The 23,941-nt window shown below is 51.2% G+C and overlaps 2 protein-coding genes across 5 annotated transcripts in view; one reads left to right on the forward strand and one right to left on the reverse strand.

Annotated features, from left to right (window-relative positions):
• The first annotated feature begins 417 nt into the window (after nt 1-417).
• On the forward strand, nt 418-12,626 carry ZYX (zyxin). 4 transcript variants are annotated; one of them, XM_082303909.1, is made up of 10 exons: nt 418-532; nt 4,099-4,359; nt 7,385-7,575; nt 8,602-8,694; nt 8,991-9,497; nt 9,823-9,964; nt 10,049-10,218; nt 10,376-10,554; nt 10,837-10,957; nt 11,379-12,626. In XM_082303909.1, the coding sequence occupies exons 2-10, from the start codon at nt 4,110-4,112 to the stop codon at nt 11,487-11,489; spliced, it is 1,764 nt and encodes a 587-aa protein (XP_082160035.1). In that variant the 5' UTR covers nt 418-532; nt 4,099-4,109; the 3' UTR covers nt 11,490-12,626. The 4 variants fall into 4 exon arrangements, with proteins under 4 accessions (XP_082160035.1, XP_082160036.1, XP_082160034.1 ...); XM_082303910.1 differs by lacking the exon at nt 418-532 and adding an exon at nt 1,614-1,967; XM_082303908.1 differs by lacking the exon at nt 418-532 and adding an exon at nt 3,544-3,574.
• Nucleotides 12,627-18,322: 5,696 nt separating this feature from the next.
• Nucleotides 18,323-23,941, reverse strand: part of EPHA1 (EPH receptor A1) — a gene marked incomplete at both ends in the record, with an annotated part of 35,492 nt that continues 29,873 nt past the window's right edge. Inside the window, 9 exons of the mRNA XM_082337843.1 lie at nt 18,323-18,401; nt 19,271-19,426; nt 19,750-19,943; nt 20,650-20,799; nt 21,474-21,683; nt 22,077-22,138; nt 22,585-22,770; nt 22,874-22,996; nt 23,273-23,328. Of these exons, the coding sequence (XP_082193969.1) occupies nt 18,323-18,401; nt 19,271-19,426; nt 19,750-19,943; nt 20,650-20,799; nt 21,474-21,683; nt 22,077-22,138; nt 22,585-22,770; nt 22,874-22,996; nt 23,273-23,328 (1,216 nt within the window). The remainder of the gene's footprint in view (nt 18,402-19,270; nt 19,427-19,749; nt 19,944-20,649; nt 20,800-21,473; nt 21,684-22,076; nt 22,139-22,584; nt 22,771-22,873; nt 22,997-23,272; nt 23,329-23,941) is intronic.

The following is a 23,941-nucleotide window of genomic DNA, read 5'->3' on the forward strand; positions in this document are numbered from 1 at the left end:
GAGGGGGCCGGGCGCTGGGTGAGGGACCGCGCTGCGAGGCCCCGGTGAGGCGGCGGCGAAGGGCCGGGGGAAAATCCCCAACGCGCATTTCTTCGTGGCAGAGAAATAACCCCCCTCCCCTTCTTCCCTTCCCCCGAAAGCCGGAGGGGACGCGGACAAGATGCCAGCCCCGGGCTCCCGCCACCGCTGCCCCAGCAAGCCCCGTCCCCCGGCGGTGCGCGCCTTCCCCCCTTACCTCATTGCCACATTCCCCAGCGAGTGAGCTCAGCTGTTCGCGCAGCCTCTCTCCTTTTATGGTCAAACAACTTTGCCTGGGCGAGGCTTTTTTTCGCGAGTTGGTAAGAAGCCTTTAGGCTCAGCAGCTCCCCCACCTTTCCCTTCTGCTGCCTTTCCCGGCAGGCAGGCGGGCGGGCCGAGGCAGCCGGCCGTGCGGGGGCTGAGGAGCCCAGCCCCGCCATCTCCAGCCCCGGCGGCAGCGGCAGCAGCAGCAGCATTTCTCCCTTCCCCGCTCCTCCGAGCCCCGTCCCCAGAGGTGAGTCTCTCCTCTTGGCTTGGCGATAAAGCTTTTTGTCCGCAGCCCCGGGGCTGGCGTTGACGGCTCCGCGCCCGTGTCGCGGGTGCGGGTTTCCTGCCGCCGCCGCCGGGAGGGTTCCTCGCCCCGTACAAAGCCTTGGTCTCTTTGGGATTAACTTACGGTCGTGGCTCTGGGTTGTTTTTTGGGTTTTTTTGCCCTTTTGCCAGAAGAGGGGTTGGCGTGTGCCTGCATCTGGTGAGTTTTCTTGCCTCCCGGTGAAATGGAGGCAGCTGAGGGCTCCGGGGCAGCTCCAGCGGCGGGGCGGGGGGGGTGCTGCTGCCGTTCCCCGGGACAGGCGCTCTTTTGTCTGCCTGCGGATGAGCGAGGCACCTACGGAGCCTTTTTCCAGATGTGCTTGAGAGAGAGAGAGAGAGAGGAATCTGGGGCTCTTTGTGCATGAAATTTGTTTAATTTATGAGTTTCTGGCTCTCTGGGAGTGCCCTGAGAAAGTGAAAACGTAAGCCTTGCAAAGTCGTAGAACTTCCTACCGTTTTAAATATGTTTGCATAGCTTTTGGGAGTTTTTATCTTTTTTTTTTTTTTTTTCTCCTTGTTTTGGCAAGGCCAACATACGTGGAAGAAGTTTGTAGCTCTGAATGCCCCCTCCCCCAGCCCGGTTGTTTTAAGGCTCTACCTTGCAGCTTGCATAGCTGGTAGGACTTTGCTCTCTTTGAAGCTTGGTAACTTGGGGCCAGACTGGGCGAACTTTCTGGAATTAGCCCGTATGAGAGGATGAAAATAAGCATAACTCCTAAATCTCTTTAATCTGTTCACTTCATATTCTATGTTTGTTTGCTGTAGTTCTCCTGGCCCCCCTCAGTTGGGAGGAAGTTGGGAAATCGGGGAAGCACAGATGCGGTGTGTCAGACCGTGGTGCTGGGCTAGCTTGTGCCGGGGCTCCCTGCGCGGCCGGAGCCAAACTGCTTTCTACCAGCAGACGTGAAAAATAACGCTCAGCATTCTGCTCCCTCAGGTTTCTTCTCCTTTCTCAACCCCAGGAAAGGAGGTGAGCTTCTGAAAGGGGTATCTTGGGGTCGAAGAACGGAAAGCTGGCTGGGTGCGTAAGAGGTGGCAGACCCACCGGGGGACCTTCTGGGAGGTGACCCTGCTGCTGAGGGAGGTGTCACTTGGTTCTGCCCTCCTACTTACCCTTGCTCTGTTGGAGAGAAACAGTGTTTGAGGCAACTGAGTATCCTGACTGTGTCCTTTGGGGACATCTTTCTTCATAGCTCCACTTGAGTCATCTTAAATACAACAGCAGGCAGAAAAATCTCTCCCCTCAGGGAAAATGTGAGGATGAGAAGGATTTGAGATTAGGTCTGCTGGTGTGACACTCCTTCTCCGGTAGCTTTTGCAAACGGCGCCACAGGACTCACATAAGCTGTGCGTTTCTGGTAAGGCTTAGATAGTATTGCAACGCTGCAGGGCTGGGGGGCTGACGCTCTGCAAGGCCAGCCTTTCTCAGCCTGTTTGGTCCATGTGGGGGTGGACGGATAAACAGAAGTGAGGATGAGCAGGGGCAGCTGCTGGATGGAGACAGCTCTGCGCAGAAAGGGCCTTAAGCGTGACATAGCATACCGGGAAATGGGCTGCTTTGGGTTAAGGGAGATAGCAGCTGCTGGTAGCGAAGCCAGCACTTTTTTGTGAAGCGGCCGATGTCCCAGGACTGTCTCTGTGTTGACTAACCCCAGTATGGATCATGATCAGAAGTGACGTTGTCACTGTGGTCTTCTGCTCATGGTGCTGTCGATTCTGGTAGAACTACTACCAAGCGGTTCATGACACCGTAGTGAAACAGCGGAGCACGAGTCAGGATTCTCTAAAGAAAGGCTGGAGGTCTTTTTAATAGCTTCTGCAGCTCAGTGGGAAGTGCAGACTGGAGGGAGTTGGTGAGTCCCTTCTGACTTGCAAGTCTGTTGACCCCTACAAGTCTGAGGAACTGAGGATGGACCTTGCTAATTACTCTTCTGCCTTGGCCCTTTCGCCTGCTGGATCATGTGGAAGATGCTCGGCACAGCTTCTTGGCTGCTGCTTACTGTTGCAGCCTCTTCCTTCTTTTGAAAAGCCCAGAAGAGTTTGTCAAAGCGCACGCAACTCATCAGCCCTTGCACCAAGGGAGCAAAAAGCGCGGCAGCATGGACTTAACATGTCTAAACATGGACTTAACATGTCTATGTTAAGTCATATGTCCATGTCACACGCTTGGGACCTGGAGAAGCTGTGACAGGTTACGGTGCCATGTTGTACTGAATCGTGGGAGCGCTTGGAACGGGGCATGCAGGTCTCAGCAGCAGCCGTGGGTGAATTAGCGGTGGGTGGATGTTTGTGGCACCAGGGCTGTCTGTCCCAGCAGCTGTTATTGTCCGTGTGAGAGAGGCCGGCAGTGTGGACGGGCACTGATTTGAAGATGCCAACTCGAAACGCTGGCACGGGGCCCCTGTGTTGGCGGAAGCGCTATTGTGCTGGGGTGTTAGGAGGACTGTAGGCATGCCAGGCTTTACAACAAAGCATCTGGCTTCATGGAGATTTCTAGCACGGCTGAGATTTCAGGCCCGGATTGCAGGACGGAGGGAATCCTAGAGATGTGGAGATCGTGAGACCTGCCGTTCCTCAAACAGCCGACTCGGCGGGGCTGCCCGAGTCTGGTGGTGGGAAGGAGCGAGGGGAGAGGGTCGGGGCGCCCGGACGCCGCGGGCCGAGCGCCGGGCCCCGCTCCCGGCGCCGGGCCGGGCCGCGGCTGCGCTGCCCGGAGGCCCGGAGCCCCGGCTGCGGCCCGGGGGGCGGCGGGGGGCGGGCGGCATCCGAGGGCGCTGCCCGGCGGGGGCGGAGCGGGCGGCGGGAGCCGCTGTCACCATCAGCGGGGGCGGGAAGGAGAGACGGCGGAGGCCGGAGCCGGAGAGCAGGGCCTCCGCCCCGGGGGTGTGAGGCCGGGGAACCCCTCACCCGCCCTGGTGGTTCTGCGTCGTGGCCTGCGCTCCCCCCGGCATGCAGGGGTCTGGAGGTAAAGGATGGAAGATGCGGGGAGGGCGAAGGGGGACGTTACTGGGGCTGTCACAGGCTGAGGTCAGGAGGAACTGGTTGGCGTTACCGGGTAAGCGGGGGAGAGGAAGATGCTAATTCCCGTTCTGGGAGAGCGTGTATGGGGGCACCCTCCTCAGGGTGCGCGGGGCTCGGTGGATGACGCTCGTTCTGGTGGCCTGCCGCTGTCCTCTCCAGTGCGCATGCGTGCAAGGTTCTCGTGCAGCAAAGAGCTTGGTTTTCTCTGTGGCAAGATCCCTGTTGCGGTTAATGCCGTACTGAGCTGAGATGGTGAAGCGTGCTGGCTCGTTTGAGCTGTCTGCAGTTTCTGTTCCTCCTTTTTTCCCGTGCTGATCCTGGCAGTGCTCTGTGCTCTGCTCAGGCACCTCAGCCTCTGGCCAGACTTCAGCTGCTGTATCCCTCTGTTTCATACGTTCCTCTCTATTAATTTCCACTCTGGCCCAAGGCTGGCTTCATATAGCTTTCCTCCCTTTTCTCTCCTGGCAGGTGCTGAGAAGATGGCCTCCTCAGGCGCCCCAGGGACCCGCATGACATCCACAGTCAGTATCAACATTTCTACCCCTTCCTTCTACAACCCGCAGAAGAAGTTTGCGCCTGTGGTCGCCCCTAAACCCAAGGTGAACCCCTTCAAGGCTGGGGGTGCATCAGAGTCGTCGCTGCCCCCGCCTCCTGGAGCTGGTGCCCAGCGTGCTCAGATGGGGAAGGTGGGGGAGATTCCATCAGCACCCGCGTCCGTGCTGGCAGAAGGTAGGTGCGGGCTGGCGTGTCAGACGTGAATACGCGTTTCTAAATTCTCAGGGTGTGAGGTCTGTAACTGGGGTTAATGTGAGAACAGGGCCATAACTGCTATAAGTGAACGATACTCTTGCTGTAGAGGCTGGCAGGTTCCAAAATGAAATAAAACAATTGTAGAGGCATCTCCAAAGATGATGTATCTCCATTAGGAAAGGAGCTGGGAAGGCAATCCTCTGTTGCACTGATGCTGGAGGAATGCAATGGATTTTTCGTAGTATTCCCTCAGTGCATAATTGTGCAACTGCAGTCAGTTTCTGGCCAGCATCTCTGAGAGCAAATATGTTGCAGGGAAGTTGACCCTGATGGTGATGAATCATGCTGTTCTCCTTCTTGTTGATTAATCTTAGCTCAAGTTGGTTGTCTCCGACTGTAAAGATCTTTCTTGTGGCCTCTGCAATTGCCATCTTTGCTGCTGGAGATGGGGAGGAAGAAATAATTGCATGGAAGAATGGTAGAAGCTATCATAAACAGGAAGTGACACTTAGAGTTTGTATGGCTTGTAGAGTTTTATACTTTTTCCTAGTGGTTTGGGTTGGGTGTGTTTTCCTGTGTTAGAGTGACTTCTTCCTTTAGTGTGGTTTTCTTTTTCTTTCTTTTTTTTTTTTAATTTTTAAAACTTTTTTTATTTCCTGTTGTGGGGGGGTGGTTTTTTGTTTCGTTTTTTGTTGGTTGGTTGGGTTTTGTGTCCTCTGAGAGGCAGAACGTTCCTGGCCGTGCGGCTCCCTAGTTGGAACTGATCAGCATGGAGCCACCGGAAAGTTCCCTAGGGACCTCTTGCTAATGCTTGATGCTGCATATTACCCCACGACTCTATCACGGTGCACTTCAGTCGGCACACGCATCTTCAGATAACGCTAACTGCTGTTTGAAGTTTCTTTCCTTTCGCTGTCTGACGTAGACTGTGCAACACTGATGTTTTCTAGGTTAGCACGCTAAGTTAGTTGGAAGCTGACCTGATGGTAGAACAGCTGGTCCAGTGCTCAGAGACGACAAATTATTAAGCCATTTTTTCCATTTCTCAAGCCACGAGGGCCTCAGCATGTTGGTGCTTCTCTCTCCTAGCATTGTGCCAGCTAACTCTGGTGGCCTTTTTCTTACACGCTGTTGGCTGGAATCTTGTGTCCGTAATCCAAGTTCCCATCTTAGGCTTTATGATTTTCTGCTGTAGTTGTGTGGATTAGGGATGTGTCTGTCGGAAGGTTTCAAACTGACACAAATACATTACCTGAAGTACAAAAGTAGACAGATGGATGTTAAAAATTATTTTTCAATATACAGCGTGAATAGAGGATTGGGTGGTGTTTGCTCCACTTCTTCCTTCCTTATAAAGCTTATTATGGAGGAATTAACTTGACAGAAATATTAACAAAAGAGCCATTCGGCTTAAGATGCTGTGTTACCATGGGGTGAGGGCTGCCAGCAAGATATCTGAAGTACAGATGAACCACCAAAACTCAGTCCTGAGAGAAATGCATCTGAATTGATCTTTCTCTGATGCATCTCTTCAGTCCTTCTCTCCCTTTCCTATACACTCCCCAAACAAAGAGTAATATAACATAAAGCCATAGCAGTTGGTCTCTTTGTCTTAAATGACAGGATGGCTAAGTTAGTATTGGTGTAGGAATGTTATATTTAGTATTGATCATTCTATAAATCTGGTATAGTAACTTTGTGGGGAACCTTTTTGTTTGTGTGAATAATTCATAAAACAGGCTTTTAGTGCATCTGAAACAATGCGACAGCAGGTCAGGGCTTAATTTCTGCAATATTCTTTATCATTTTAATAAATCAAAAGGCAACCGTATACAAACTTGATCCCAAAGTGTAGTTCCAAAATAAAAATACCAGCCTAGTATTACTTCCCCGCTGCGCAGAATTTCTGTGGCACAAGAAGGCTTGAAAGAGGTGCTGCATACCAGTGCAGTTTATGCCTTCCACTGGCTAAAAAGATTTCGGCTTTCATTTTCTGAAAGGGCAGCATCGTCTCCCTTAGGTTACGGATGAGAAGTCCTTATAAAGTCTGTCAACAACAGCTGGATATAAAGATGAGACGATTCAATTACTGCTGTTGAAAGTTGCACATGGAGTAGCAGGAGTGAAAAACGTGGTCTTTCACCCTACAGCTGGTTGGGGCTAGCTAGGAAGAGAGGTGGGTGTCCAGAAGAAGGGATGTGGAAGTTGTGTCTCCTTGTCTTCAGTGTTCTTTGCTGCTTGGATGATAGGAGGGCAACCTCTCCCCTACATGGTGAAGGGAAGAGGATTCACATTTATTTCCACTGTGTTGTAGTAGAAAATGTTCTGCCTGTTCCACATCTTTGGCAAATATGAATAGGTGGAAGTGATGGGGTTTTCTTCCAGGAGATTGAGGCACTCTGGTGCTTTTCAGCCTGCTTGAAAGGGTTCTGGAAAACTTCTCATGTCCTAATCTGTATTGAGTATGGGGCCATTTTAGCCTCCAAAAGGAAAGCTCTTTTCATTTCCCAGAAGAATAAAGCCGTTTCAAAGATTCCTCATGTGCATAAGGGGTAGTTGGTCTGACTTGCCTCTTTTCCCCCTCCTTATTTTCCTGTAATAATGCAGGCTCTTCGGGGTCCTGGGTTGTCTGCTGGTATTCCTTCTAACGCTGCTCTGTATTCAGCAATCTGAGCCAGTTACTGGCGAGAGAAGCGTATGCTGGGGACCAAAGAATGAGAGGAGGAGTGGGAAAGGGCATAGTAAGACACGTTTCCCAATTATACAGTAACTATTCCCAGTAACTAATTGCAGTAGCTACTGAGGAAAGTTTATATGATGGCAAATAGCTTTGGACAAGGTGAAAGCCAGCCTGTGGAGTTCAGTTGTCCTTGATGGGTGCTGGGGTCCCCTGGGTACTGGGGCACTACTTGCTGTAATACCTTCAAGTACCCCTCCTGGGGTTTGTACTGGCTAAGAGTAAGAAATGACCCAAACTTGCTTTTATTCTCATTCTTCCCCATAGAGCTGCCGCTGCCACCTCCTCCCCCACCTGGAGAGGAGGCAAGTTTCTCCTCAAATTGTGCTTTTCCCCCACCCCCACCACCCTTTGAAGAGCCTTTTCCACCAGCCCCAGAAGAAGTTTTTCCTTCTCCTCCTCCTCCGCCACCACCGATGTTTGATGAAGGGCCTGCGAGCAAGGTACCTGCCCCACAGGTGAGTGAGGTCAAGGGCAGTATAGTTTCTTGTGATGCTCCGTGAGTTGGGGCAGCTCCTCACTTACTCTCTGAACTCAGCAGCGGGAAGCCCTGAGATTTCGGAAAGCAGAAAATACTACCACTCCATGGACCAGCATAGGTTAGGGTCAACTGGCTGGGCTATAGCTCTGCAGGTGAAGGACCTGGGCTTCCTGGTGGACAGGGAGTTGAACACGAGCCAGCAATGCACCCTTGTGGCAATAAAGGCCAACCACATGCTGGGCTGCATTTGTGAGAGTGTAGTCAGCAGGACAAGGTCTGATTATTCGTCTCTCTTTGGTGCTAGTGAGGCTGCATCTTGGAGGACTGGTTCCAGTTGGGCTCCCCAGTATAGTAACCCCAGAGGAATATGGAACTAGATGCAGTCCAGCAAAGGGTCATAGTGATTGTTGGGGGCTGGAGCATATGATGTGAAAGCTGGGTTTGTTCAGCCTGCAGAAGAGGAGGCCAAGGCAGGGATCTAACTGCAGTCTGCAATACCTAAAGGAGGGCTGGAGAGAAGACAGATTCTTCTTACTGGGGCACAACAAGAGAACAAGAGACAATGGACACAAGTTTCGGCAAGGGAGATTCCTGTTGGACGGAAGAAAAACCTGTTCCCCTCCAAGGGTGGCTCAACACTGGCACAGGTGCTGGGGAATCTGCATCCTTGGGGATGTTCAGAAATCACCTGGACAAGGCCCTGAGCAACCTGGTCTAGCTCGGGCGTGAGCCCTGCTGTGTGTTGGACTAGAGACCTCGAGATGTCTTTTCCCACCTAAATCTGTCTGTGGGTTTCTTTGGGCTGTGCGTTTTCCCGCTGTTTGTAGATGTTGGAGACTGTGCCCTGTTCATCCTCACCAACTTGCTATCCACTCAAAGCAAGGAGCAGATCTGTACCACAGTCCAAAATGTCAAAATCTGCTATTGTAAGGGGATACACCCGGTTCTCTGGCTGTTCCTGTAACGTGCTCTGCTCCCTCTTTCCTCATGGATGGTGGTATAGGTACGTGGCAAGATGAGCAGCATTGATCTTGAGATTGACTCACTGTCCGTAATGTTGGATGACATGGAGAAGAATGACCCCTTCAAATCCCGGGTGAGCTCTCCAGAATGTCGCAGGTGGAAGGAGAGATGACTGGTTTGCTGAACAGAGGTAGTGAGAAGGGTGCTACTGAAGATTAAAATGTCTGGATAAACCATAGCGAGAAAGTGTACGCGAAAGACCAGAAAGCATAGATCTTGCAACTTGTCAGGACTGCTAAATATGTAATAGCGTGGGAACTCTTAGCGTTGTGGGTCTGGGATAGCTGCTGACTTACTGCTATAGACAGCATGTTTTCTCTTTCACCTTGCTGACAACTGCCTGTTTCTCTCTGTTGCTTCACTTTACAGATATCTTCAGGATCCGCAGGTTCTCTGGAGAAGCCATCGGCCCCAAAAGCCCATGTGGAAATACCAACTGCACCCAAAAATACTCCTCATTCCTTTCCTTCCAAGTTCACTCCAAAGTCAAGTGGAAGCTTATCTTTCAAGCCCCCTGGAGTGGATTTGACCCCTGCCCCAACCCCATGGGCAGCTCCACAGCAACGCACGGAGCCCCTAGCATCAGTCCCTCCACCCCCCTCTCTCCCTCCTGCTCAGACTACCCCTAAATTCACTCCATCCCCTGTTGCTGGCTCTCCTAAGTCTGGGTCCAAATCAGGTGCCAGTGTTCCCGTGGCTCCCTCAAACTCCACAAGATATCCCACCTCCCTTCAGACTCAGTTCACAGCCCCTTCACCTTCAGGTCCCTCCTCTCGGCCACAGCCTCCCAATTTCACCTATGCCCAGCAGAAGGAAAGACCCCAAGTGCAGGAGAAGCCACGTCCCACAGAAAAACCTGCTGCTGCAAAAGACACGGTAAGGGACAGAGCCATGGGAGCAGTGTCGTCGGACAGGCACAGCATCACTGGGAGCGAAGCTGGAGGATGAGGAGGGAGGGTCTGTCCCGGGCTAGGGGAAGCTGTTACTCGTCTGCAAGAGAGATGTAACTAGAGACAGTGGTGGAGAGGGACAGGACTTGATGTAAAGGTGGAAGGAAGCAAGCACAGTGGATGGCAGGTTGTTCCCTAGAGGGGGACACAGAGGAGAAGTCAAGGTGAGAGAAGTAGGTTTGTTAGGGACAGGGTGGGACCGAGTCCGTCTATATGTGTCCTTTGGGATTGAATGTTTCCGCTTCCTGCAGCATAGACCCACAGGCTCCAGTGCAGATCCACCTAAGGGGAATTCCTGTCTGACCATGAAGGAGGTAGAAGAGCTGGAGATGTTGACCCAGAAACTAATGAAGGATATGGAGCATCCACCCGCAGCAGAGGCTGCTACTTCTGGTGCGTTCCCTCAGCGAACTGCTGTAGGACTAAGGCTGTGGTGGGTTTTCCTCTCTCCTAAGCCCTTTCTTCTCCCATTGACAGAGCTCTGTGGCTTCTGCCGGAAGCCCCTGTCACGAACCCAGCCAGCTGTGAGGGCCCTGGACTGCCTTTTCCATGTGGAATGCTTCACCTGCTTCAAATGTGAGAAGCAGCTGCAGGGGCAGCAGTTCTACAACGTGGATGAGAAGCCCTTCTGCGAGGACTGCTATGCTGTGAGTCACTGGGATGAAAGCTGCTGGAGAGAGCTGAGCTTGCGGTCGTTGCTCTCTCTTGCTTTCCCTTCCTCCTTCCATCTTGCCTGTCTGTGGTGTAGCCTCCCGGCAGCGGGGGATTGGATTAATGAGTCTTACTTGTTTCCTTTGGGCTCAGGGGACCTTGGAAAAGTGCAGTGTCTGCAAACAGACCATCACAGACCGGATGCTGAAGGCCACTGGTAACTCCTACCATCCCCAGTGCTTCACCTGCGTGATGTGCCACACCCCTCTCGAGGGGGCCTCTTTTATTGTGGATCAGGCCAACCAGCCTCACTGTGTGGATGACTACCACAGGTAAGGAGAGAGCACCTGCATGCGGTGTCTGAAAGGAGGCAGATTCCCTCCCACCTGCTTAATTTCGCTGCAATACGGGGTTGGGTTGCCCATGTCGTCTGTTGGACAGGAAGTTAAAAACGAGCCAGCAGTGTACCTTGTAGCAATTAAGATCTTTTCCCACCTAAACTTCTTTGTGATTTATTACTCCTCTGCTGCTAATACTGTTGTACGGCAGTCAGAAACCTGCGCTGAATGCCGCTATGGTGGTCATGGTCTCCTCCATGGTTTTGTGGGTTGCAGGAAGTACGCTCCACGCTGCTCAGTCTGCAGTGAACCTATCATGCCAGAGCCTGGAAAGGATGAGACAGTGCGTGTGGTGGCATTGGAGAAAAATTTCCACATGAAATGTTACAAGTGTGAGGTAAGCCTGGTGGCGCCGCTCCTCCCATCTTTCCCATTCCCATCGCCCACAACTGGGCCCTTTTGTTGTCTATCCTGACCAAACACTAAGGTTGTTTTGAATGAATCTGGAGTGTTTTGAAGCAGGTTCAGACAAAGATTAGACATTCCCAGACCACAGGTCCATGAACAAGGACTATGCAGGGCTGTAGTCTCTAACATCCCCAGTACAGCAGCTGTGTATACTGGAGGAACATGCTGGGATCACAGAAGGGGCTTGCTCTTCTCTCAAAATAGTGTCTCCCATTAGCACCATCGGAGACCGAGCGGTGGGCTGTGAGCCATTATCCTGACCCAGCGGGGCATTGCTTACATCCTTGAAGGCGTTTACCCTGCTGTTGGCTGTCGCTGAGCTCCCTCCCTCTTTTCTTTTCCCTGTTTAGGACTGTGGGAAGCCCTTGTCCATTGAAGCAGACGAGAACGGGTGCTTTCCACTGGATGGGCACGTGCTGTGTATGAAGTGTCACACCGTTCGTGCCAAAACGGCACGCTGAGGAGCTTGGAGCGGGCATACCCTCGAGACCCCTGCGCTCAATACTCTTCCCCTCCCCGCCGTTGTCCTCTCCCTCTGCCTGACAAGGCAGATTGCTACCAATGGAGACTATGCCAGCGCGGTTCTTTACTCACGTAGGATTCACTGCTCCTAGACTTCACTCCGCACACCCACCACGGAAGGACATCTTCTCCTGTCGCCACTTCCTGGCCACAGCGTATTCCAGGCTGGGGGCTATGACCAAGGTGAGTGCGAAATCTCTGTTCCCGTAAGACTCTGATGGAGAAAGACCAGACCTCCACCACCGCCTGGTGGAAGGAGCAAGAACGACCTGGTGGCAGGTGCTGGGAAGGGCTGAGCATTCTTCTGTTCTACGGAGCCAAGAACGATGAGTTGACCTTAGAAGGTGGAAGCCTCCATCTCGGCGCCACTTCCGTCTTCATGGTGGTTTTTTGTATTTTGTTTTTTTCTGTTGGTTTGGGTTTTTTTCCCCTCCTTGTGCCACTTCATTATCAGGATGTCTTCCCCTGGCCCATCCCTCACTCCTGGGTTAGAGTGTGGAGGCAGAACGTGTTGGGAATTTCTGTTATTGTCGCTGGAAAAAGCTAACCTACTATAGCTTTTCTGTCTCTAATGGATTTTACTGGCTAACTGTCTTGTCACTTCTTTTTTTTCCTTAGCCAGATTAAACTGGCAATGTTTGGAATCCTACTCTCTTCCTGAGTTTGGAAACTTCTTTTTTTTTTTTTTTTTTTTTTTTTTTAAATCTTTTTCCCTCCCCAAAATGAATCGTTTCCCAGTGTGGTTTCTGGACAGCCAGGCTGGGCACCAGAGTAGCAAAGGAGTCCAAAGAATACATGTTTACAAATAAAGATTGCCGTAAGGCCGGGCAGCGCGTGGTGAGGAGGCGTCTCAGTGCACGGAGGAGGGTTCAGCAGGCTGAGGAATGTCTCCCCGTCCCAGTAGGGATCCTTTCACTGCTGTCAGTGAAAGCCGCAGTGTAATTGCAGTGGACTGTCTGGCTCTAGGTGTTACTGCACTGAGCCCCATTTCCTGGACTAGAACCTCTCAAACTGAACAAACCTTTGAATAAATACACTGTCCAACCACTGTTTGCATTCAATAAAATGTGGGATTTTTTCCATTAACACGTGTCTGCTGTATTTGTTCCACTGCCCGTGGGAATCGCTGTCTTAAGCGGGTGAGAACGTATGGAATGTCGCTCTTCGACCTACCCTCCAGAGAGGATCATAGAATCGTTAAGGTTGAAAAAGACCCTTAAGATCATCGAGTCCAACCATTAACCTATCACTGCCAAGCCCACCACTAAACCATGTCCCGAAGCACCACGTCTGCCCTTCTTTTAAATCCCCCCAGGGATGGGGACTCAGCCCCTGCCCTGGGCAGCCTGTTCCAATGCCTGACTACCCTTTCAGTGAAGTTTTTCCCCATACCCAACCCAAACCTGCCCTGGCGCAGCTTGAGGCCGTTCCCTCTCATCCCATCGCTTGTTCCTGGGGAGCAGAGACCGATCCCCCCGGCTCCAGCCTCCTTTCAGGCCGTTGCAGAGAGCGATGAGGGCTCCCCTCAGCCTCCTCTTCTCCAGGCTGAGCCCCCCCAGCCGCTCCTCCCCAGCCTTGTGCTCCAGCCCCTGCCCCAGCCTCGCTGCCCTGCTCTGGCCACGCTCCAGCCCCTCCATGGCCGCCTTGGGGTGCGGGGCCCAGCGCTGAGCACAGCATTCGAGGGGCGGCCTCACCAGTGCCCAGCGCAGGGGGACGATCCCTGCCCTGCTCCTGCTGGCCACGCCATTCCTGACACAAGCCAGGGTGCCACTGGCCCTCTTGGCCACCTGAGCACACTGCTGGCTCACGTTCAGCGGCTGTCGACCAGCACCCCCAGGCCCTTTCCCGCCGGGCAGCTCCCAGCCGCTCCTCCCCACGCCTGCAGCGGTGCCTGGGGTTGCTGTGCCCCCAGGGCAGGACCCGGCCCTGAGCCTTGTTGAATCTCATGCAGTTGGCCCCGGCCCATCGACCCAGCCTGGCCAGAGGATGAGTCTGAAAAGTGCCTTTCTCTCTCCACCTCTTGGTCTCCTTTTCAAACTGTTCAGTTCCCTACTTTTCTGTGCCTGAAGAGCATTTAAAGAAGTGGAAGGCTGCATTTCAGTACAGCCAAGCTGTCGTCTGCTTGACGGTGTCACTGGGAGGCGAGTTACTCCAATCCGCTTGCATCAGACCGGAACAACGCGGGCGATTTGCTTGCTTTGCCTTAACTACCGCTACTCGGAAAGTGTTGGTGCTTGATGTTTATGGCTTTAACCATGGTGCTCTCTTGGTCACTGCAGGTGAAATTCCTCTTTGTGGTAAGCATCGATGCTTCTCTACCTCGAAGACGTGAAACCTACTCCTGTTATTTTACTGCTTTGGGGGAAATCTTTAATGACTCCTTGCAAATTGATCCAGTAAATGCTTGGAGGTTTCCTATAGGATGAGGAAAGAAGAAACAAATTGTACATTTGCTTTCTTTTTCTTATCTTTCTGGCTGGTTTGTAGGCATTGTTTTGGAAAGGAGGTTGTAGCCAGGTGGGGGTCGGTCTCTGCTCCCCAGGAACAAGCGATAGCACGAGACGAAACGGCCTCAAGCTGCGCCAGGGCAGGTTTGGGTTGGATATTGGGAAAAACTTCTTCACCGAAAGGGCTGTCAGGCCCTGGCCCAGGCTGCCCAGGGCAGGGGCTGAGTCTCCATCCCTGGAGGTATTTAAAGGACGGATAGATGTGGTGCTCGAGGACATGGTATAGATGGACTTGGCAGTGCTGGGTTAACGGTTGGACTCGATGATCTTAAGGGTCTTTTCCAACCTTGACAATTCTATGATTGTGTCTAGATTATGTGATTAAAAGCTCGTGCCCCCAAACGCCAAGGAGCAGAGAAGAGAGCAGAGGACTACAGCCCTGGTGTCTGGGTATGAAACCTGTCCGATGGAGTCAATGGGAAGGGCTCTCTGGATCGCCTTGCAGATTAAGGGGAGGTTGATCCCTCTGAGGAGCACGGGGTGCAGGGAGAGCGGACTACACCACTTGTTACGGGGTGTGTACGGCCGGGATCGAAGGCAGGAGACGGCAGCGATCGAGGAGAGGAAGCAGCGTAGGGAAACCGGGGGGAAAGGGGCACGGAAGGGGCTGGCTGTGCCCGTGTGTCCTCAGCGCAGTCTGTCCCGTCTTCTTACTAAACTTGTTTTTATTTTTTATTCTTTTCCTGCGCGAAGGGGCTCTGTTCAGTGCACGCGGAGGTCCAAGTGCCAGCAACTGGAACTACCCGAGCGCGTGCCTGTTGCGTGGGTGTGTACACCCATGCGTAATCCCTAGCAAAAAAATCAAGCCGGACTGGCTGCTGAGGGAGGAGGTGAGAGACTTGAGAGCCAGGAGTTGGCACGGCTGCCAGTCTGGCCCGATGCTGGAAAGACCAGTCCGAGAGTCAGCTGCTGGAGCTCCCAGGAGGTCCAAGGCTCCTCTCTGGGGTCTGGGAGTCAGCTACTGGTAAGCCTGGACCAGCTACCAGAGACCAGTTTGCATCTGTGCATGAGGTGACTGGGAGACCAGGGAATCCTGGGGCCAGCTGCTGGGTACAGCCGATGCCTAAGGGTGATTACTGGAGGGCTCGTGTGTGTCTGTCTGTCTGTCTGCGTACGTGTGTGTGCACAGGAGGGGTCTGAGTGCCCACCACTGGAGTGGGGCTGCAGGCCTCGAGGACTCCTATGGTGCCAGCAACTGAGGAGACCAGTTCAGATCATGGAGCCAGCTACTGGGTCGCTGGTCTTAGACACTAGAGGGATCCATAGGAGAGATATATACGTATATGTATGTGTATGCATTTCCTGCTAACAGGTCCATCCTGATCAGCCGGAGAAGGGAAGAGGATCGGGCCGTTTGTGCTGCATTTGCGCGACTGCTGTGTTCTCTGCCTCAGGCCGCTCATGTACGGTCTGTGTGCATATATATACATGCACATATTATATACGCGTGTATTTTGCGTGCGTGAGCGCCTGTTGGGAATACATGCTCAGGCTTGCTGCTGGCTGTTCCTGAGGCCACGGAGCCGAGCAGCCTCTTCTCTGTCGGGGCAGCTGATTCAGCAGCTCCTCAGTCGAAGCTGGAAGGGAACTCCCTGCTCGGAGCAGGGTCAACCAGAGCAGGTTGCTCAGGAACGCACCCCGTCATTTGTCAATACCTCCAAGGATAAGAACTCCACAGCCTCCCTGGGGAACCTGTTCCGGGGTTTAACAACTCTCACAGTAAGTTTTTTTTCCTTACCTTCCAATGGAATTTAGTGTGTTTTGATGTTCCCACTGCTGCTTCTCCTTTCACTGGATACCAACGCGGAGAGCCTGACTCCCTCTTCCTCACTCCCTCCCATCAGGGATTTATACACAATAAGAGCCACCCAAACCTTCTCATCTCGAGGCTGAACAGTTCCAGCCATCTCAGCCTCTCCTCCTATGTCAGATGCTCGAATTCCTTCCAAATCACAGTGGCCTTTCACTGGACTTGCCCCAGTAAGTCCGTGTCCTTTGTACTGGGGAGCCCAAAACTGGACACAACGCTCCGGATGTCTGACCGATGCTGAACGGAGGGGAAGAATTGCCTCCCTCCAGCTCCTGGTGCCTCTCTCCAGCTCCTGGCGCTGCGTTTGCTGGCAGCAGTTGGCTTCCTTTGCTACACGGGCGCGTTACTTGCTCAAGTCCTTCCCTGCAGGGCTGCTTTCCAGCCCATCGGCACCCAGTGCGTACTGATGCACGGGGCTATTCCTCCCCAGTTGCAGGGCTCTGCGTTGCCCTTTGTTCAACTTCACCAGTCTCCTCTCTTCCCATTTCTCCCGTCTGTTACGGTCCCTCGGAATGGCAGCACAACTCTCTGATCTATCAACCCCTCCCGCTTTTCTGTCATCTGCAAGGCTGAAGTTTACATATGCATGACACAAGCTCATGATCTTGTGTCAGCCTCATCACGGATTATCTTCTAGCCTGGATATCTGCCACGTAGCAACTTCATTTATTATCTATACTACATCTTAAAGACACCTATTACTGAGATTGAACTTACTGATATACTAAAAAGACTCACAGGAAGAGCTTATCTTGTCAGCTGTCTCTCTTACTACAGCCACAGCGATGAGTAGCTGAGGTAGGTGGTACTACGGTTCCTTGTGTATACTCCGCTGCTTCTCCTGCTGAACAGAAACCAGCCTTCTTGCTTTAAGTTGCAGTTCTTTAGGCCTCTGCTGCTTCACCCTTCTGTCATTTCTGGTTAAGCAAGGCCTTCCCAGGAGCGAGAGCGTTAATTTATAGCCTTAAGAATTTGGAGCATTATACAATTACGGCAACACCGATAGCTATCTACAGCAAGTAACTGATTGCTGAAGGGCGAGCACTCGCCTTCTTCACCAACCTCGACTGAGCTCAAACACTGAAAAATAAAGCTTGAGGTGATGACTCTTCCCAGGTAGGAACATCAGAGGGAGATTTTTATTCCCCCCCACCCGGACAGTCTATTCTGCAGGAGAAGGAAGTACTACTCACACGTATTTCATCAAAACACAGCAGTAGCTTCGAATACTTCTCGTGGTTTAGGGGTAAACAGAGGAGCTGTAAAAAGATGGACTTGGCTAATGGCTGGATGCAGCTGTAACGGGGGTTAGAGAACAAAGTCCGAAGTGACCAGCTGCATACGTATCCTTTTATCCGAACGCAACTGCATTTCCATGTCACAGCTGCAGTTAAATGGACAAAGCCAACAACTAAACATGGATGTAAGGACCCTGCTGGAACTTATATACGCTAAAGGTCCCAATTATATTTGAAATAAGCCAAAGGACTCCAGCACAGCCTGCTCTGCCACAGGTTTATTTACAAAATACTATTTACAGTCTATAACTGTCTTGAGCTCTGATAAATAATAACATTTCCTCCACAGAGAAGGAATAAGACAGACCACCTACACATTTTCCTGTTACAAATACCCTATCCAGCCAAACAAGACTATTCTCTTTTTTTTAAAAAGGGGCAGAGAAAAATGGGTACCTAAGGGATTTTTTTTGTTCATGGCACAAGTAAAGGTATTAAGCAGGTTGGAGAGACATAAATCTCCCCGCTGAGGTGTGCATGTGCAAAACAGCAACATGCTGAGGTTACGGGATCACCCAAGTTACAGCAGGGTGTGCTGCTACTCCCAACTTCTCCTCCAAAGAAAGAAGTACACCGTGAGTTGGTGTTTAAGGCAAGAATAGCTGAATTAATTAAAAAAAATATATCCCTTACCAGCAGCCTTGTGAAAGACTGAATAGTTTGTTCCTGTTGTAAAATAAGGAAGACAGAAGGCTGCTGAAGTGAGATGGGATGTACGCCAGGGAGCGAACAGGCCCAATCTCTACGTGTCTGCGTCCTTCTGCATGTTCCCTGGATGGCCCGGTCTATCTGAACTCTCATCTCCAATCTTAAAACATTATCCACCGTCCCCAGCCCGCTTTGTGTGTATCCTTATGTTTCCGTAACTCCAGTACGCGGACTACAGGGATTACTTAGTGCTGCACAGCACGGACTACGGAAGACAGGGCTGAGAACAGTTTCTGAGCCCAGTGCTCTGAAACGTAGTGATGGCTGCTGTAGAGCTAAAGCAAGGGGGAACAGAAATGAGAGCAGGTGGTGTTGCCTCACGAGTCTTTTCAGTTCTGGTGGTTTCGCTTTGCTTGTCCCAGTCACTCATTTGGAAGCAATTGCCATAGGAATGATTCCAAGTGATATCTGGTAAGAACGGGCATTGAGCTTAAGAGAGCAACGACTGATCACTCCTTAAAGCCTTGGATGCTACACAGGATCCTCTTCTGGTGGCCTGGAAGTGACACTCCCATCTGTTTCAAGTCCCTGAATGGGAAAAGAAAGGAAAAAAATGAATTGTTGTTCTTGTTCCTTGGGGGCTGGGATGGGGGTAAGGGCAGAAACAGTTACCAAGCATTAGTTCAGAGAGCTTCCTTTCCCTCGGTGCCTCCCACAACCACAACCTTTTCTCTAGAGGGAAGAAACTTCTAGATGTTCCTGCCCTTCCCCGGCTACCTCTGCCCACCCAGTCGACTGGCTTCTCCCACCTTGCAACTAGGCCTACGCTCCCATTAAATCAGGACTGGGTCCATGTCAGCTTGTGCTATGGGCCATGTCTCAGCCCTTTAGCAGGTCTGTCCTTGCACTGTGCCTGCTCACTTGTTTCCTGTAACTGCCCTGGTTGGAGCTGGGTACACAGCCCCAGCCCTACAACAAAACATGCCTGGGTTGGTTAAACATCTGACCCGAGTCCTTCTGGGGAGCCCAGAAGGACTTTGCTCTAGGATAGAACAGTGCCTGGCTGATGTGGGGGGAATATCACTAGCCCGTCTGGAGTCCAAGGCAGGAAAATTCTCTTAAAAAGTCCTACAAGGGTGGGGAGAGACCTGTCTGCCATCTCTTGCTTCCCCTTGCTGTTTGTGTCTGATGGGAGTTCAGAGCCGCTTAGGCCCCTGAAGAGCCTCAAGCACGGACAGTTAGGGAATTAGTCTCACAGTTTGGGCTGATCCCAGTTCTTCTGGGCTGATTCTTCCCTTTTAGGGCAAGAAGCCAGTCCCCTTCCAATTAACGAAATAGAGAAGGGTGGAGAGAAGCCTTCCAAGTAAATATGGGTGCCTGTTCAGCTAGCATGGGGATAGACACGGCTGTTTGTAGCGTAGCCTGGGGTGCTTTGTGGGAGCTAAGCCCGCCCTTACTCAGCAGTGAGCTCCAGAATGGACTCCATGGTGTCCAGGCCGGCAGTGCGAAAGTTGGAGATGTAGCGCTTCATGCGAATGGATTCCAGCCACTCGGGGATGGATCGATAGGGGATCCCATCAGATCCACTGCAGCTGGGGAGCCGGAGTGTTACCCTAAAGACAGATAAAACCCTCATTAGCCAGGCAGCTACCTTAAATGGCCAGTATTATGAGATAGCAGCTAAAAAAGGGCAAGCACCCTCTGCCAGAGCTAGGCCAACTTATCTGCTCTCTGCACAGTGAGGTCAGACTGCCCAGGCCAATGGCTATGCCCTCTGTCACCATGAGAGAGAGATGATGACTGTCTTCTGCCCGCAGAGCATTCAAGGTGCCTCTGGCCAGCCTGCATTGCTAGCACTACCTCTCCTCCTGCTGGAGAGACGGGGAGGTGAAAATCTCCCAGTTAACCTCTCCTCCTCCAATGACAGCCTGCTTACCTGGGGTCAAAGTCTGCAACAGGCCGGAGGAGCTGGGGACTTGAGATGAAATGTTGCAGCTGTGCCCGGATTTCCTGAAAATGAGGCCTCCTCGTCCGATCGTGTGACCAACAGCTCTTCATGAGCTCGTAGAGGATAGATGGGCAGTCCACAGGTGGGGGGAGTCGGTACCCGTCCTCTAAGCTTTTCATCACCTGCACAGAGGACAGAGAGAAATCTGGCCAAGAGCAGAGAATGCGAAGGAGGAGCCAGAGATCTCTGTGGGCTGGCAGTTCACCATTTTGCACAATGTGCGGTCGGGGAGGGGGCTGAACCAGATGACGTGTGTGTAAAGTAGGGTTTGGGCAGCACGGCAAAGGATCAGGACACCTAAGGGATGCCAAAAAGTGAAGAGGCATACGCAGGCACCTTCAATGCTTTACTAGCCTAGCTCCCATTTGCCATTCGGGGGACGTGTTCATGAGAGCTGAGGACCAAATGATCCTGGCACAGGCCCGGTGAGAAAAGGGGAACCAGACTCTGCGGAATAATTTCAACAGCATGTGCTAACCTCACAGATGTGCTGAACCTGGAATGAGTATGAGACCAGACCAGTATTATACTCCAGAGCCAGAGGAAGGAGAGAAAGAAACCAACAGAGAACATCTCCAGACCCAAAGGCCATGGCTGATTTAACCAGTCTTTAATCTGGCTCATTGCTGTTGACACCTGAACATGGTCCAGAGGCCCAACACTTATTGCCCTTGACTTGGTTGCATTGATTTTTAGCAGGGAGGGAGACATAGTAGTTATGCGCTCGAAAGAATGTCAAGACCGCAGGCTGAGGGAGATCTACAAAAGTTGGGCCTATGTGCCTTTTTTATTTTTTTTAAATCAGCACTTGAGCTCAGTGTCTGTTACCTCTTGATTGGTCATGCCCCCATACGGCTTGTCACCAAACGACAGCACCTCCCACATGACAATTCCAAAGCTCCAGACATCACTGGCTGAGGTGAAAATCCGATGAGCAATGGCCTCTGGGGCTGTCCATCGGATGGGAATCTTACCACCCTGTGAAAGAGCAGAGACATCGTGTATCCAGCATGTATCATTGAGTTGCATTTCTCCAGTGCTTTCACGCAAGGAGCTTACAAAGTGGTTCGAAGACCAGGCCCGCTTCACTTGAAGTCACGTGTAACCATCCCTGGGGAAGCTTCTCGAAAGGACAGAAACATTCTTGGAAAGTGAATGAGTTTAAGCCCTCTGTTCGGTTGAATGCTACACAAAACCACTGCTGTGGGAGTAAGAGCCTGACACCAGTCACAGCCCTACTTTGAATGACACCAGACGTTAGAATCACTGGTAATTGCATTGAAAGGGACCTGTAGATGTCTCTAGTCCAAACCCCTGATCACAGCAGGGCTATCTTCAATGCTAGACGTAGTTAATTGAGTCCAAAAGATCAGACCTCTTCTTTTGCTTCCCATTTCAAAACCACAATCCCTCTGAATCTCTTGTCAAACAAAACCAACACAGACTCCAGACAGAAAAGCACCACATTCTGAATCATCCACGCTGTGACTTGCAGTTTTATGATGGATTCTCCTCAGAGATTTTCCATCCAAATCTTCCCCTGGCCTGGTGTTTCCTATTGTGAAGAAATTCTGCCATTCTTATCTGGCAGAATCCAAATCCCCCTGAGACTACAGTTCATTTACAAGACTGAGAGATTGGTTTTGCATTACCTTGGTTTCATAGGTTCCCTCTGCATCATTCTCCAATATTCGGGAGAGACCAAAGTCAGACACCTTGCATTGAAGACTGCGTGTTACCAGGATGTTGCGAGCGGCCAGATCCCGGTGCACATAGTTGTGTTCTGAAAGGTAGTTCATGCCAGAGGCTATTCCCTGCAGCATGCTCACAAGCTGCACAGGGCTAAATTTTTCCTCATTTTCCTGCATGGAAGAAGTGAGAGAAGAGCCAGGTCAAGTGACATCAATCTGCTTGGGTTCTAGTTACCGGCCTTATCAACTTGCAAAAGTGGGCATTGGTGAGCAAGAAAAAAGGCAATGCTGCAGCCCAAAGGACCCAACAGGTTCTCACTAAGGGACCGGTGGTAGTCTCCAGAGTCATCATTAGGCACCTGCACTTCAACTACCAAAGAGAGCACTCTGGACACTGAACAAACGGGACGGCATCAAGCTTCAACTGCTGAGACTGGAAATGTTAGTGAAGAGAAAGCAAGTGGATGTCTGGATCTTATTTCTAGTCTTCTTTTAGGGTCTTAAATCCAGGTCAAGTGCAAGTTCCGGCAGTACACAAGCCTATTACAGATCGGAGTCTCTCACCCGGAGGAAGGTATCCAGCGCTCCATTCTCCATATACTCAGTGATGATCATCATTGGCCTCCCTTGAGGAAGACAAGAAGGTGTCAGCCTTTTAGCAGTTCTCCTACTCTTGCCTTTCAATGCTCTCCACATTGCCCCAACACAGAGAACCATATCCAACGCCAGCCAACATCCCCACTCCACCGGCACAGCTGGCTGACCCTTCTCTTTAGACGTCCCCCAATGAATTTGTATTCCTCCTCGTGTCACACATATAACCTTACAGCACCCCTTACACTATCCCAACTTCTCATCCAGTCACCAACCCAAGAAGACCTCTCCTAACACTGCCTCATGACTCTGTTGGAAATCCATACCTCTCCTCTCTGCCCATTCTCTGCCATAGGCAAACATGACAATGCCTGTCTTCTCCCAACACAGCCTCTCTGACAGCATCCGCTCTAAGAAAGGCCCGAGAAATGTGCTAGTTTCCACACTCATTCCAGGACTCTCTCCCACACACTCTTACTTTTGGTGACAACTCCTTCCAGACGCACAATGTTTGGGTGATTGAATTGCCCCATAATTGTTGCCTCACGCAGAAAGTTCCACCACTGTGAGTCTGAATACGTCGGCTTCAGGGTCTTGATGGCAACCACAATACGTTCTTTCCCTGGGAGCCGTAGGGACCCACGATAGACCTCCCCAAACTCCCCTGAGGACAACCAGAGGCCAAAGGTCACAGATGAACTCGGGAATGGGCAGCAAAATAACAGTGTGGGGGAACTGAAAGATGGGGAGAGCAACAAGTAACTCACCCTCTCCAATCACATTCTCCATAGTGACACAAGAGACGTCCAGTTCCTTAGTGAATTCCAGCACCCCTCTGCTGGGGTCATCATACGGCTGCAGGTCTACGTAGGGCTTCAACCAGACTTTCTCTATGGTAAAGGGAAACAAAAGAGCAAATTAACCTGTCAGCTCTTTGGAGAAGCTTTGTAGGGCAAAGCTACAGAAGCAGAGGTGAATCCATGGGATTCTGACAACGGCAGTCAACAAATCCACCAAACATACATTGAAGACTAGAGCTGTTATGGGAAGAGGCGAATTACGTCAGAAAATCCATGCCAGTGTCTGGTTTGAAACTACTGTTTCTTTTCATCACTTTCAACCCATTCCAGGCTTCTCCCTGGTTCTACTACCCCTTTGAAGCTCACCTCGATCAAAGCCTGAAGTATTGTAATCTGGCCGTGCTTGTCTCCGACGAGCCTGCCTGGAATGTAAGAAGCAGTCATGAAAATAAAATGGTCAGCAGATAGCAAAGAGAAAAGCAAGACTTCCAGGGTGTCTGCCCTAGTTGGTCAGGGACAGAGTTCAGGGTAGCACAGAGCAAAGAGGAACCAGACATTGCACCTACTTGGTAGAATACAGCTAGCAAGAAAACGTGACGCTTCATTTACATTTAGAAATGGAGCTTTGTTTTCATGCAGTTAGTTTTGTTCATCCTTCTGCTTGCTGAATTACAGATGAATTTTATGTTTATCTATTTATTTTATGTTTTCTGTACACTTTCAGTACAATATCGGATCTTCTTAAAACCAAGCAACAGCAGCCTTATAGACATTTAGAAAGGAAGTAGAATTTTGTATCTGGGTAGAGGACCACTGAAGTAATGGTATATGGAAAATGGTTTCAAATGACTGGATACATGTATCATCTACTTAACTGATCGGCAGCTATAGAAATGATGGTACCGTAACAATATTTTTATTTATCTGTCATGATAACAGTATGATAGTGCTGGATTATAACAAAACTGAGAAGTCACCGCATTTTTCTGTCCTCAGCAGCAAGCATTATCTTACAGACGTATCAACCCCTCCAAT

This window comes from Platalea leucorodia (genome assembly GCF_965183815.1).
Source record: "Platalea leucorodia genome assembly, chromosome: 2".
Lineage (NCBI taxonomy): Eukaryota > Metazoa > Chordata > Aves > Pelecaniformes > Threskiornithidae > Platalea > Platalea leucorodia.

What these genes read in the sequence shown, in the direction of transcription:
- ZYX (XM_082303908.1), top strand. An exon ending in ATGACCCCTTCAAATCCCGG is followed by an intron (nt 8,695 to 8,990) that starts GTGAGCTCTCCA and finishes TTCACTTTACAG; the next exon opens with ATATCTTCAGGATCCGCAGG. An exon ending in CTGCTGCTGCAAAAGACACG is followed by an intron (nt 9,498 to 9,822) that starts GTAAGGGACAGA and finishes CGCTTCCTGCAG; the next exon opens with CATAGACCCACAGGCTCCAG.